The sequence below is a fragment of the Sus scrofa genome, chromosome 14 (genome assembly GCF_054392235.1).
Source record: "Sus scrofa isolate SSC_HxYL_T2T_F1_AM1 chromosome 14, Sscrofa_HxYL_maternal_Yorkshire_Landrace_v2.0, whole genome shotgun sequence".
NCBI lineage: Eukaryota > Metazoa > Chordata > Mammalia > Artiodactyla > Suidae > Sus > Sus scrofa.
In genome coordinates this window covers 93,073,074-93,088,076 of record NC_139396.1, presented here as the reverse complement: position 1 = coordinate 93,088,076, position 15,003 = coordinate 93,073,074, and the positions used below count along the sequence as shown (strand labels likewise).

The 15,003-nt window shown below is 35.0% G+C and overlaps 1 protein-coding gene across 5 annotated transcripts in view; it reads left to right on the top strand.

Annotated features, from left to right (window-relative positions):
• The window catches only part of CTNNA3 (catenin alpha 3), a 1,780,789-nt gene that overhangs the window by 78,079 nt on the left and 1,687,707 nt on the right, over positions 1-15,003 (top strand). The window contains exon 1 of one of the 5 annotated variants that reach the window (XM_021074381.2): positions 993-1,112. The exons of the other annotated variants lie outside the window; for them this stretch is intronic. Within the exon in view, the coding sequence (XP_020930040.2) occupies positions 1,085-1,112 (28 nt within the window). The 5' untranslated portion in view covers positions 993-1,084. Of the gene's footprint in view, positions 1-992; positions 1,113-15,003 lie in introns of those variants that run through there. 5 annotated transcript variants of the gene reach the window in all.

Below are 15,003 nucleotides of genomic sequence, written 5' to 3'. Positions count from 1 at the left end.
AGAATTAAGCAAATGTATCACTTAAATAAATATCTTTCCAAATGAAACTAATATGGAAATACCCATAATTGAAATTTCCTAACCTAATCTATTTTTTAACCATGGAAGTAGGTCATAGGGACAAAATACAGCAGGGGCAAAATATATAGATCTCCTGCCCCCATCTTCAATAATAAGTCTGAATAATCCAAGCTATTTAAATTACTTTTATTAGTTAAATTACTATTTTAAGGGTGATTGACAAATATCTAGAGGTGAGATAAGAACTGCTTTTCTATGGGTACCCTGACATATATATATATAGCTAGTATGAATATATATATATATTGCTAGTATAAATATTGTATTTGTGTGTGTGGATAGATAGATAGATAGATAGATAGATAGATAGATAGATAGATAGTGCTTTTTGTGGCTGCACCTGTGGCATACAGAAGTTCCCAGGCTAGGGGTAAAATCAAAGCTAAGACTTCTGACCTATGCCACAGACATAGCAACGTAGGATCCTAGCTGCATCTTCAATCTCACCGCAGCTCACAGCAATGTGTGATCCTTAACTCACTGAGCGAGGCCAGGGATCAAACCTACATCCTCATGGATACTAGTCAGGTTTGTTATCACTGAGCCACAATGGGGACTCCCTGGAATATTCTTAAGTAATTTAGAGGTTTGATAAGTTCAGAGAAGTATAATACAGCATGTCTTTAAAAAACTTTTTTTCACTACTTTTTAAATTCTTGAAGTCACCTTGGAATTTATAGTGTTTGGGCACGTAGTGCACATGAAAGTTATGTTTAAAAGCTTGTATTGGACAATATAGCATTATTTCACTGCAAACTTGAAAAATAGAATATCAAGTCTGATTCAACTGTTTGATGTTGACTTTCACTGCCATGTTGCTTTAAGAGCACCCATCCCCCTTTCCTGCTTGAGCCACTGTGTCCTGTCAGTCATCCTGAAATACACTAGGGTGCTTGTCAGCCTGTTTGCTTACAGATGCATCATAAGCCAAATTGAGAGCTGTAATAGTGGCCCTGAATTTCTAAACACAAGAAATTGCTTAGACAATTGGTTTAGTATCTGTATGTGGGCAATACTCTGTCCTGCAGTAGGTGAGTGAAGTGTCAAACTTTTTAAAATCAAACTTTGCTATAAGGCAAATCCTAATTATAGATTTTTTTGTTGCTTGGTTAGATAACTTTGGGGGAAATTAAAAGACATTATTTCTATAAAATGGGATGAATAGAAACTACTGTGTTGTACATTTATTACTTTTATGACTAATTTTCCTTTTAATATCACTAAACTACTTTATGAAAACTCCAATTTTATAAATATCTACTTTTCCAAGCAGATTAGCAGGCATTTCAGTTTTAGATAAAAATGTGATTCTCTTACATAGTTTTTCTTTCACATCAGCTTGAACAGACTCAGTTGATCAGAAGCTCAATCCTGCTATTTGAAGTATTTATTAGTGGTTTTAAAAAGAGGTACTAAAACAAATTCTCATGTGCTAGTGCCCAATCTATAGAAGTCTTATATAGAGCAATTAAAAATTCCTTCTGTGTATCTACGCTATTATTATTTGAGTAACTATATACAAGACACTGGAAGCTTTACATTCTTTAAACATAAATGTTATGCAAAAAGTAAGTTCTTTAATTTTTGTCATATGCCGCTAAACTGAAATTATGCATGGATGTTTTCCCTGTATTTTTTTGTATGCAGCCTTAAATATTATAATTAATAAAGGCAAAAAAGTAGAAACTCGTGGATTTTGATACCTGCATGTTCAATATGGTTGAGAATAGTTAAGAGGCTATAAGGAGTTAAAATTTTAAGGCTTTATCTAGGGTAAATAAGAAGAGATTGCATTTTCAGATAATGGAATGATTATTTATTCCTTACTTTGTTCTAGAAAGGATTTAGGGTGACTTACATGAAATTCAAGAAAGGATAACTTAAAAGTGGAGTGAAAATAGAAAGAAAAATAAGTACGAGATATAAAACAGAGCCAGAAATAAGGCTGAGCTGCAGTGGTTCTTGACTACGGTTTTATGACATGGAGTGATTGGAGAGAAAAGATAGGATTATATACAGAAATACAGAAATGATGGAATTTCATGCAAACTAGCTCTCTCCCTTACCAAGGGTGGTAGTCCCGAGCGGGGAAAGTATGTTGGACAGTGAGTATTCAATATACTTTAAATGTCACTTGTGTTTTTGGTGGAAAAAAAAAAGTGGAGAACTGCTGGCTTTTTAACCCACACACTCATTTATGTGGGCATAAGCATTGCTCTGAATTTTCTAAAAGAAAAAAATTTGGGTTTGTTACTTAATTCAGAAGAAAGATTAAAGAGGTTTAGTTTTTTGGAAATAAAGAATCATCTAAATAAGGTCAAATATCTACATATTCGAACAGACACAATCAAGCCAATATTTAAAATAAATGCACTTGGTGGTTTTTATGAATCTGTGAATCTAGTTCTGGTACCTTTTTTTTTTTTTTCCTGAATAGATTGTTGTAAATGAGATTAGCTCCTTTCCTTCCTATCCCTCCATTTAGTGATAAATTTAACTTGAATTTCAACTTCTTTTAGGTCAGAATTAACTGGATCAATCTAACTTGGAAAAAAGTTGTTGGGTAGGAGGAAGAAATTCAAAGGCAGGACTTCTTAATGTTCTTTGATCTTCAAATACTCAAAAACCAACTACTGTGTTGAAGGCTTTGGGCTCTGCAATGCACACCATGCTAAACCTGGCTCACATAAATGAACAAGCTTAGAAACTCATGGCCTTTACCCAGTGGTATTGAAAAAAAGGGTAGCAATTAAAATTTTGCTAAGGATCTTCAGTGATATCTTCAGATGTTAAAATTAACGTAATGAGTCAGGGACAATCATTTGGCTTCTTTTTTTTAACTCCACTGTTAAAAATAAGATAAAAAGAATAATTTTTTAAAAAAGCACTACAAAAACAAAGGAAAAACTCAAAGCTTTTATTTTTGTAAACACATTTGCAGGTTGACTTAGAGTTCTTGCTGGAAAAAATTATAAATTGGACAGATAACACATCAGCTGCATGAGATGATGTTGAGCATAACCTGGATGCACAGGTTTGAAACCTGGGAAACAAATATTCTTAAGTAGGGTTTAGGCAACAAATAAACTGAATGATGTACCAAAGTGGTCAAGTGTAATAAAAACAAATTAACTTTTGAAAGTGTTAGTTCAGAGATCCTAGTAAGACATCCATACAAAGAGCTTATAGAGCCAATGGATATCAGTAGAAATTTGTAATTATGTAGTAAACAAAAATCTAGTAATATTTTTTGTGTTTATGGAGGAAGAGATACATAGAAAAGATTTTTTTTTTTTGTCTTTTCTGGGGCCGCTCTCTCGGCCTATGGAGATTCCCAGCCTAGGGGTCTAATCAGAGCTGTAGCTGCCAGCCTACACCACAGCCGCAGCAACACGGGATCCGAGCTGTGTCTGCGACCTACACCACAGCTCACAGCAATGGCAATGCCGGATCCTTAACCCACTGAGCAAGGTCAGGGATCGGACCCACAACCTCATGGTTTCTAGTCGGATTCGTTAACCACTGAGCCACGATGGGAAGTCCTAGAAAAGATTTTTTAAAAGTCACAATTATATGAATTTTATAGACGTTAAATTCATTCTTTTCACGTTTACAGTTTGATGAGTTCTAACAATTATATATAGTCATATAACTACCACTGTAATCAAATAGAACATTTTCATCAATCCAAAAACTTTCCTTGTACCCTCTGCAAGTTAATCCTTTCCCTTAACCCTTGGCCATTGATAGCATTGATCTGTTTCCTGTCCCTATATTTTTGCTCTTTTAAGAATGTCATACAGGTGGAATCATGGTGTGTACTTCTGTCTGACTCTGTCACTTAGCATAATGCCTTTGAGAGATATTCATGTTGTTGCCTGTATCAATAATTTATTTTTTCTTGCATGACATGTGACCATATGATGGTTTCACAAATTGTTTTATCTATTCACCTGTTGATGGAAATTTGAGTTGTGTGCAAATATAAGGCTACCATTAATATTTGCATATAGGCTTCTATATGGACTTTTGTTTTCATTTCTCTTGGGTAAATGACTAGTAGTAGAATTGTTGGGTCATAGGGTGGGTGTGTGTTTAACTTTATAAGAAATTTCCAAGCTGTTTTCTAAAGTGGTTGTGCCGGTTTTCATTTTCATTAGCAAATGTGTGAGATTTCCAGTTGCTTCTCATCTTTCCTAGCTGTAGTATTGGCAGTCTTTATAATTTTAGCTTAGTATGTGTGTAGTAGTATATATTGTGACCTTAATTTGCATTTATTTAGAGACTTATGATGTTGGGCATTTTTCACGTGCTTATTTGTCATCTATATATTTTCTTTGGTGAAGTATCTTTTCAAATTTTTTTGGCCATTTTAAAAATTGAGTCATTTTTCTTTTAATTATTGATTTCTAAGGATTCTTTATATTTTCTGGATACAAGTCCTTTATGATATATGGGTTTTAAAAATCCTTCTAGTTTGTCATTTCATTTTCTCAACACTGTCTTTCAAAGAGCAAAAGTATTAAATTTTGTTGAAGCAGTTTATTGATTTTTTTTAATGGATCATGCTTTTGGTGTTGTATCTAAGAAATCTTTGCCTAACACAAGATTACAAATACTTTCTTCTATATTTCCTTTGAGGAGTTTGATAGCTTTAGATCTTATCTTTAGTTCTATGATCCATTTCAAGTAAATATTTGTATATGTTATGAGGAAAAGGGTCAAAGTTTCTTTTTTATGCATGGATATCAGATGATTTCAGCACCAATTTTTGAAAAGACTATCTTTTCTCCATTGAATTACCTTGACATCCTTATTGAAAATCAGTTGTCCATGTAATATTGTCTATGATATGAAGATTTAAGAAAACATAATCATATTATTATGATACCCAATAATTTAATTTTTATTTAACATTGGAGTAAAGTTGATTTACAGTGCTGTGTTGGTTTCAGGTGTCAGCCCAGTGATTCAGTTATACATGTACATTTGTCCATTCTTTTTCAGATTCTGTTCCTGTATAGGTTATTACTTATTGAGTAGAGTTCTCTGTGCTATACTATAGGTACTTGTTGATTATCTGTTAACCCCAAACTCTTAGTTTGTCCTCCTACATTTCCTCTTTGATAACCCTAAGTTTGTTTTTGAAGTCTATAGTCTGCTTCTGTTTTGTAAATAAGTTCACTTGTATGATTTTTTTAGATTCTATGTATAAGTGATGTATGACATTTGTCTTTCTCTGCCTCAATTACTTCACTTAGTATGATAATGTCTAGTTCCATCCATGTTGCTGCAAATGGCATTATTGTATTCTTTTTTATGGCTGAGTAGTATTCCACTGTATATATGTACCACATTTCTTTATCCATTCCTCTGTTGATGGACATTTAGGTTGCTTCCATGTCTTGGCTATTTTAAATATTGCTGCAATGAATGTTAGGGTGCATATATCTTTTCAAATCATGGTTTTCTCTGGAGAGATGCCTAGGAGTGGGATTGCTGGATCATATGTTAGTTCTGTTTTTAGTTTTTAAAGGAATCTCAATACTATTCTTTTTTTTTTTTTTTTTTTTTTTTTAGTTGTTGTTGTTGTTGTTGTTGTTGCTATTTCTTGGGCCGCTCCCGTGGCATATGGAGGTTCCCAGGCTAGGGGTTGAATCGGAGCTGTAGCCACCGGCCTACGCCAGAGCCACAGCAACGCGAGATCCGAGCCGCGTCTGCAACCTACACCACAGCTCACGGCAACGCCAGATCGTTAACCCACTGAGCAAGGGCAGGGACCGACCCTTATTAACCAGGTTAACCCGCAACCTCCTGGTTCCTAGTCGGATTCATTAACCACTGCGCCACGACGGGAACTCCTCAATACTATTCTTCATGATGGTTGTACCAATTTACATTTCCACCAGCAGTGGAGGAGAATTCTCTTTTCTCCACATCTTCTCTAGCTTTAATTATTTATAGACTTTTTGATGATTGCCATTCTGACTGGTATGAGGTGATAACCTCATTGTAATTTTGATTTTCATTTCTCTAATAATTAGTGATGTTGAGCATGTTTTCATGTGCTTTTTGGCCATCTGTATGTCTTCTTTGGAGAAATGTCTATTTAGAGCTTCTGCCCATTTTTTGATTGTCACACCCAATAATATTAACAGTGGTTCTAATAGTGTCAAATAGCCTGTCTGTGTCCAATTTTAACTGTTCAAAAATTCTTACAGTTTGATTTTTTTTTTCTGTCTTTTTTTTAGGGCTATACCGGTGGCATATGGAGGTTCCCAGGCTAGGGATCAAATTGGAGCTGTAGCTGCCAGCCTACACCACAGCCACAGCACCGGGGGATCCAAGCCAGGTCTGTGAACTACACCACAGCTTATAGCAATGCTGGATCCTTGACCCTCTGAGCGAGGCCTGGGAACAAACCCACAACCTCATGGTTCCTAGTCAGATTTTTTTTCCGCTGTGCCACAATGGGAACTCCATTTTTTTTCTTTGTCTACAGTTGGATTTTAAATTCAGAATCCAAAGTCCACACATTTTCTGTGGTTGTTATGCTTCTTAAGTATCTTTCGTTTAATTAATTAATTATTTTTTGTCTTTTTAGGGCTGTAGATGCAGGCTAGGGGTTGCCAGGCTAGGGGGCAAATCAGAGCTGTAGCCACTGGCCTGCTCCACAGCTACAGCAGCACCAGATCTGAGCTGCATTTGCAGCCTTCACCACAGCTCATGGCAATGCCGGATCCTTAACCCACTGAGGACCTAACCTGTTCTCATGGGTACTGTCATATTTGTTTCCACTAAGCCACCACAGGAACTCCTTAAATTTCTTTTAATAGTAATAGATTCCCCCCTTTTCCATGTCATCCATGAGTTGATGAAACCAAGTCATTTGTCTTATAGTATTTCCCATTTTCTGGATTTGGATGATTGTAGCCTTCTAGTGTTGCTTAATGCGTCTCTCCTTTCAATAAACTGGTTAGAGTTAGACAAGGCTTGATTAGATTTAGGTTCAGTTGGCAAGAATACCTGGCAGGCAGTTGGTGGCCTTCCTATTGCCTTCCTATTGGTGGCCTGTCATATCAGAGGCATAGAGTGTGGCTTGTCTCTGTTTTGTTAATGTTAAGATTGATCAGTACCTTCATGCCCTGTTAGCCTGGTTCTCATAGTTCCTAGTTTATCAGTGAGATATGATTTTTTGATTTTAGCCTTCATATTGATGATTACTGTCTAGATACATTATTTTTAAGGGGTTGTAAATGGTGATTTTATCATCCTATAATTCTTTATTAGTTTTATTGGTTGGGATCTTTCTGTAAAGAAGAATTCATCCCCTCTTTACTATTTCATTAGTCAAAAGTATAGCTCACACCAGAAAATGAGGAAAAATACTTAATTATTTTCCCTTATTTATCTATTTCCAGAAAAATAGGATAGTGTTCTAGCAACTTTGAAAGGTGACTAATGTTTTTGGATTTTTGAGTTTTTATATATTGAATATGTTCCATATGTTGTAATCTTTATTCCTTTGATGCTCAGATTTTTCCCATTTTTGGCCAGTGAGAACCACTTTCAATTGTCTACTAAGCTTTTTGACAAAACCCAAGTGGGCCTTGCTTTCTAGCACAAGAAGATGTTCAGGCTCATTTTGTACATTTCCTGCCCCAGATCTTCAATCTTTTCACCAAGGTGCCTACGTCCTTTTAGTGGAAAATAGTATTTAGGGAACATAATCTAGGCAGTAGGTTGCCATTGCTGCCCAATTTTTTTGTGTGTGTGTGAGCAAAGCTAAGACATAGATAATTTTTTTAGGAAAATGTATAATGAGATCATACTGATATTTCTATTTCACAATAAGATTATAGAGTTTTAATTTAATTTTTTTTTGTCTTTTTAGTGCTGCACCTGTGGCATATGGAAGTTCCCAGGCTAGGGGTCAAATAAGAACTGTAGCTTCAAGCCACAGCCACAGACATAGCAACACCAGATCCAAGCTGCATCTGTGACCTAAACCATAGTTCACAGCAATGCTGGATCCTTAACCCACTGAGAGAGGCCAGGGATGGAACCTGCTTCCTCATGGATATTAGTCAGATTCGTTTCCTCTGAGCCTTGACAGGCACTCCCTTAATTTAATTTTTTTGATTTTATATTTGTATGTCTTATTTTTATTTGTATCTTTTTTCTTATTTATTTATTAATTAATTATTATTCTGGTACAGTTGATTTACAATATTATATTACTTTTAGGTGTACAACATAGTGATTCAAAAATTTTATAGATTATATTCCATCTATAGTTATTTTAAAATAGTGGCTATATTCTCTGTGCTCTACCATATATCCTTGTAGCCTATCTATTTTATACATAGTAGTTTTTACCTCTTGACCCCTTAGTCCTATCTTGTCCCTCCTGTCTCCCCACTGGTAACCACTAGTTTGTTCTCTATATCTGTGAGCCTGTTTCATTTTTGTTATAGTCACTAGTTTAATTTATTTTTTAGATTCAGCATATAAGTGATAACATACAGTATTTTTTTCTACCTGATTTATTTCACTAAGCGTAATACCCTCCAAGTCTATCCATATTTTTCCAAATGGCAAAATTTCATTCTTTTCAATAGCTGAGTAGTATTCCATTGTGTGTGTGTGTGTGTGTGTGTGTGTGTGCCCATCTTCTTTCCCACTCATTGATGATGGACACTTAAGTTGCATCCATATCTTGGCTATTGTAAATAATCCTGCTATGAACACTGGGGTGCATACATCCTTTCCAATTAGTGTTTTTGTTTTCTTCAGATATATACCCAGGAATGGAATTGCTTAGGCATATGGTAGTTCTATTTTTAGTTTTTTGAGGAAACTCCATAGTGGTTTCCACAGTGGCTGTACCAGTTTTCATTCCAAAGAACAGTATACCAGTGTTCCCCTTTCTCCACATGCTTGCCAACATCTGTTATTTGTGTTCTTTTTGGTGATATCCATCTGACAGGTGTGAGGTGATATCTTACTGTAGTTTTGACTTGCATTTCTCTAATAATTAGTGATGCTGAGCATCTTTTCATGCGCCTGTTGGCCATCTGTATTTCTCTATTCTTATGCTGGAAATTTTATTTCCTAATAGCATGAATGTAATTGTTGATTTGCTTTATCCTAATGTGTGTATACTAATGTGTGTATACATTTATATATACAATAATAATGTACATAAGACTATATATATTACACATACATAATGAGAATACTAAATACAGTTTAATATTACTTCCACTTTCTTTTTGTCCTAGAGGGATATCCTCTAGGATTAGAGTCAAAGTATTGTGTTTTTTTGGTGTTGTTATTTAACTTCTTAAAAAACTTAAAAAAATTTTTTATTGAGGTGTAGTTGACATACAATATTATATAAGTTTCAGGCGATTCAGAGTTTTTATGATTCATAATTTTAAAGGTTATACTGCACTTGGGGTTAATATAAAATATTGGTTACATTTCCTATGTTGTACAGTATAGCCTTATAGATTAATTAAAAATACTGTATTTTGAAGTCACTTGAAATTGTTTCTGTGTGAAGGAGCTGATGTGAAATACAGTTCAAGTTTATTTAATTTGCTTCAATTTTTTGGGATTGATTTATGAATTAATTGTTTTTACTTATATAAAACATTTACATGACTCATAGTTAAAACTCTAAAACTAGGTATGTTCAGAGAAGTCTAGCATTTATCTCTGACTCCTCTACTCTGTTCTTTCCCTACCTAAGGACAACCATTTTAATTTGTTTTTGGTTTATCTTTCAGTTTTTTTTAATATAAGCAAGAATGTGAAACTTTTTTGCAATCATGGCTTTCTTATGTAAAGGTAGTATACTATAAACACTGTTTTGCACCTTGCTTTTTTTCACTCAACATTGTAGCCTGGAAAATCACTCCGTAGTAGCACTTAGAGAGAACTTTCTCACTCCTTTCCACAGCTGTGTAGTATTTGTTTATGTGGATATACCATACAAAGTTTCATTTCCCCTCCTTTTTTTTTTCCTTCCTCCCTTCCTTCCCTTCTTTAAAAAAAATTGCTGTAATGAATTGCCTTGGACATATATTAGTTTTTATTTTTAGAGTAGATTTCTAGAAATGAGATTGCTGGGTCAAAGGGTAAATATATATATATATATTATATGTATATATACACACACACACATACATACACACACATACATACATGTATTAGATTTCCTCTCTATAGGAACAAAGTTTTGCATATCACATAGAGTATATGAGGGTGTCTGATTCCCTACAGCCTTACCAACAGAGCGTGTTATCTAAATTTTGGGTATTTGCCAATCTGAGAGATGAGAAATGGTATCTTGGTGTAGTTTTAATTTGCATTTCTCTGCTTGTGAATGAGATTGGGAAGCTTTTTATATGCTTAAAGGATATTTTCCTGAATGAGAAATTATTTTCAGTTGCACTCAGATGTAAATATTATATATTGATCCCTTGCTATGAAAGATGAAGAAAGAAGAGTGAATTTTTCCGTCTTTATTGATATGTGATTTTGCTAGTCTGTCCACCATCTTTCCAAAATGTACTCTCAGTCTATGCATATTAAATACTTCTAATGTTACTTGTATCTTTGTAGTGTTTTATTTTATTTTTTTTGTTTCCATTTGTTTCTTGAGTTCTTCTACCTTGTTTTTTTATTCTCATGATGTTTTAGTTCTTTTTGCACCTTGTAGCTCCTCTTTCAGTTCTTTTAAAAGTGAGACCATATTGTGTACATATGTGTATGTATTTGATTGAGTTCAGATATAACTATTCCCTAAGCTCTTCCTCTGTTTCCTTCATTAATTCTTTTTCTTTTTTTCTTTTTATGAGCATACATACCTGCAGCATATGGAAGTTCCCTGGCCAGGGGTTGAATCAGAACTGCAGCCTACGCCACAGCCATGGCAACACTGGATCTGAGCTGCTTCTGTGATCTCTGCTGCAGCTTTCGGCAATACCAGATTCTTAACCCACTGAGCGAGGTTAGAGACTGAACCTGCATCCTCATAGAGACAACACTGGATTCTTGATCTGCTGAGTCACAACAGGAAATCCTATTAATTCTTATTTGTATGCATCTTTTTGGTTCCTCTCCTTTTTTCTTTTGTACTTTTTATTTAGAGTTCCTTTTACTGATCTTTGTACACTACCAGACATTTAGTGAAAAACAGTGTGAGGAGGATTAGGGCTTGGGTGGGAATGAGTTGAGGTTGTTGGCCATTTTTACTTTCTCGCCAAAGTTGTTATTTGTTTGTTCCTAGGAAAAGTTTTCTTTCATTGTTTGGTGTTCTAAAATGCAGTATGCTTCATGGCAAAGTCTTTTGAGTCACAGATTATCAACATTGTGAACCGATGACTCAACATTCCTTTTCTCCTTCACTCTGCTTGATCTCTAGCAGTTCTATAGGAGCTTATCACAGGTGGTTAGAAATGGCATGTCATCATGCTAATTCTGCTCTACCAGTCTTGTGAGTCTGTAGTCTCAAACTGGGTCTTTCAAAGGGGGACATTCCACCTTTGATTCCTGAACCTACCCTTACATCTTAATTCCCTAATCAAAGGACCCTTGGAATTTCAGGGTTATGACACTTAACAGAGAAAGGCTTTCACTTTCCTTTTTAAAAAAATTTAATCAAGATTTCAGTGTGTTTCTTTTTTTGTAACTTGAAGTAAAGAGAAATTTCTTTGAAGATAGAGGTTTTAGTTTTGATGGAATAAAGTGACATAAACATGCATTTATTCTACCATATATTATAAGAAATTCTAGGAGATGGTAGAATGATGATGATAATTCTCTTCGAGATCTGCATAGGATACAGAGATTAGGAAGCATTGCTTACTTTTGCTGTGAGCATGTATACTCTTGTGTGTGTGTGTGTGTGTATGTTTATTAAGATGTAAAGAGGATTGTTTGAGTTGAAGTTGGGAAGATGAGCAAGTATTTGTTGAGTGGCTATTGGGGAGGAGCACTCTAGGTAGAGGGAACAGAGTGGATGAAAGTTCAGGAGCATGAAAGGGTACGGTCCATTTAGATAACTTCAATCTTTTAGTATGGATAGAGTACAAGGAAGAGGTGGGTCAAAGAAAAAGAGAAGGCTGGAGAGAAGATGGACCAAATTGCCTCAAATTGTGAATTTTATTGTTTCATTGAGGGTTTTAAGCAGGGGGTTAGAGTAATGTTATTTTATATTAGAGATCACTTTGAGAGTAGTTTGCAGGGTGAATTGAAGGATGTGAAAAACTAGAAGGGAGACCAGTTAGGGTATCATTGCAAAGTCTAAAGAGGGTTTGAACTAAGGATATAGCAGTGCAAATGGAGAGGAAATGACCAATGTAAGAGGAATTAAAGGAGTAGAAGCAATGTGACTTTTTCACTAATATGATGTGAAGAGAGAAGCAGAGTGAAAATAAATATTCCAGGATGGCATTCAAGTTACTGGGCTGGGTGTGTGTACCCACCATGTGGTGGTGACATAAATCCAGATAGGAACTGAGGATGGTGGGAACAGGTTTTGGGGAAAAGATAATGAGTTCAGTTTTGAGGTGCCAGTGAACTGGCCAGTGGGCTGTGGATCTGGGGGCTCTGAAGCTCAGGACCATTGAATCAGAGACTCTAAGTTGAACCGAAACTCTAGGATGAGATTTTTTTTTCTCGTTTTAAGGCCACACCTGCAGTATATGGAGATTCCCAGGCTAGGGCTGAATCCAAGCTGCAGCTGCCGGCCTACACTACAGCTCACGGCAACGCCGGATCCTTAAGCCACTGAGCAAGGCCAGGGATCAAACTTGCATTCTCATGGATGCTAGCCATTTCTGCTGAGCCATGATGGGAACTCCAGCATGATATTGTTCTGAAAGAATAATATAATGTGAGCAGCAAATAGGATGTATGGGATCGAACCTGGGGTAACATCCCTCCTTAACAGGAGTTAATAGATAATGATCAGCTAGCAAAAGATACTGGGAAAGAATGGTCAGAAGGATAGAAAGTAGTATTTTGAAGCCAGAGAAGAAAGTCTTTTGCTTACTATAGAAAAAATACTTAGCATGTGGGATGAGAAATAGTTAGAGTTGATAAGCAGAGTTCTGGAGAACATTTTAAAAGTAGTGATAGGGAGTTCCCGTCGTGGCGCAGTGGTTAACAAATCTGACTGGGAACCAGGAGGTTGCGGGTTTGGTCCCTGCCCTTGCTCAGTGGGTTAACGATCCGGCGTTGCCGTGAGCTGTGGTGTAGGTTGCAGACGCGGCTCGGATCCCGCGTTGCTGTGGCTCTGGCGTAGGCCGGTGGCTACAGCTCCGATTCGACCCCTAGCCTGGGAACCTCCATATGCCGCGGGAGCGGCCGAAGAAATAGCAAAAAGACAAAAAAAAAAAAAAAAACAAACTAAAAGTAGTGATAAAATAGTTCCTATGCTCTATGTTAGGTTCTCATTAATCATGTGCTTTATACAGTGGTATGTATATGTTATTCCTATCCTCCTAATTCTTCCCTCCGTCCGACAGTTTCACCTGTGGTAACGAAAGATTGGTTTTGAAATTCAAATATAGTCCTTTTAAATAGTAACACATATCACAAGTAAATAAATTTAATTCTGAAATGCTATACAAATGCTATTAATTTTCTAATATGTCATTTTGAAAATAATATTTGATAAATACATTTGATATTTTATTTATGCAATTATGTGTCATCATGTTAAGGAAATAACAGTGATTTTAGGTCCACTGCTTCATTCAAGAGCTTAAAGTTTCCTGAGATATAACTCATTTAGGAGGAACATATGTAAATCTGTTATATATTTCTGATTTATTTTAATTTCCTCAGTTAATTCTAATTAATTGTTCTCTAACAATAGCCCTCTATATGCTTGCAATTAACCTTCAATGTCCTAAACACATATTCAGTAGATAAGTCAATGTATTTATTCCATTACCTATCACCTTTTTGAAACTTAAAAAAAAAAAACTAATAGAATTTCATAGTCCACATTTTGCTTACATACTATTTTTTCTTCTACCTACTGAAAGGTTAAGTAATGATTTTCTCATATGTAGCTTGTGGGTGTTTGTCCCCTTTTCCCTTCAATCTTTTATTCTCGCCCTCTTGAAAAACTGATTCTGTTAGTATATATTTGAAACCTGAAATGACAAAAAAGTTACTTCATTATGTTTAATTTATTTATGATCCAATAGAAATTCTGTTAATTAATTTAAAAAAATTATTATGTAACATTTATTATGTGCTAAATAATAATATTTGCCAAGTGATGTGACTTAATGAAAAACTCCAGTTTTATACAACAATATTTTAATTTTTCTTAATATTTTTATATTCCTCCACTCACTTTGAATGATTTTGGATTCTCTCAGATCTGTATTTCAAGGAAAAAATTTTTTTTCTTATTTTCAATAAGATTTAAAAGAAAATTATATAAACATTTCACACTGGCCTTTTACTAAAAGATATTTGCAGGATAGATTTTTGAAAAGTGCTATTCTAGCCAGTTTTAGCTATGCAGTTTCAGAGTTTGCATTGTATTCTTCTATCACCATATATTTGCTGAGATAGCCTCAACTCTTGGAAAGCTTCTCCTGTGTTTATTTTTGTCTGTTGGTTTTCTATTTAGGTACAATTTAAATGCTATCAGTTGTCAGAAAGCTATCTTATATATCTAAATTCATGTAATCCTTCTCTCCTGTGTGTTATGTTTGCCACTTAGGAATATTTATTAACATATCTAACACAGTGTGTCATATTGAAATTATTTTGTTTCAGTTCTATCTTTCATATTAAAGTGTAAACTCTTTGAGATTAAAAAAAAAAGGTAGTGATAAAATAGTGACCATAGATGGTTAGATTGAAAGATTCTGGTACAAATTTTCA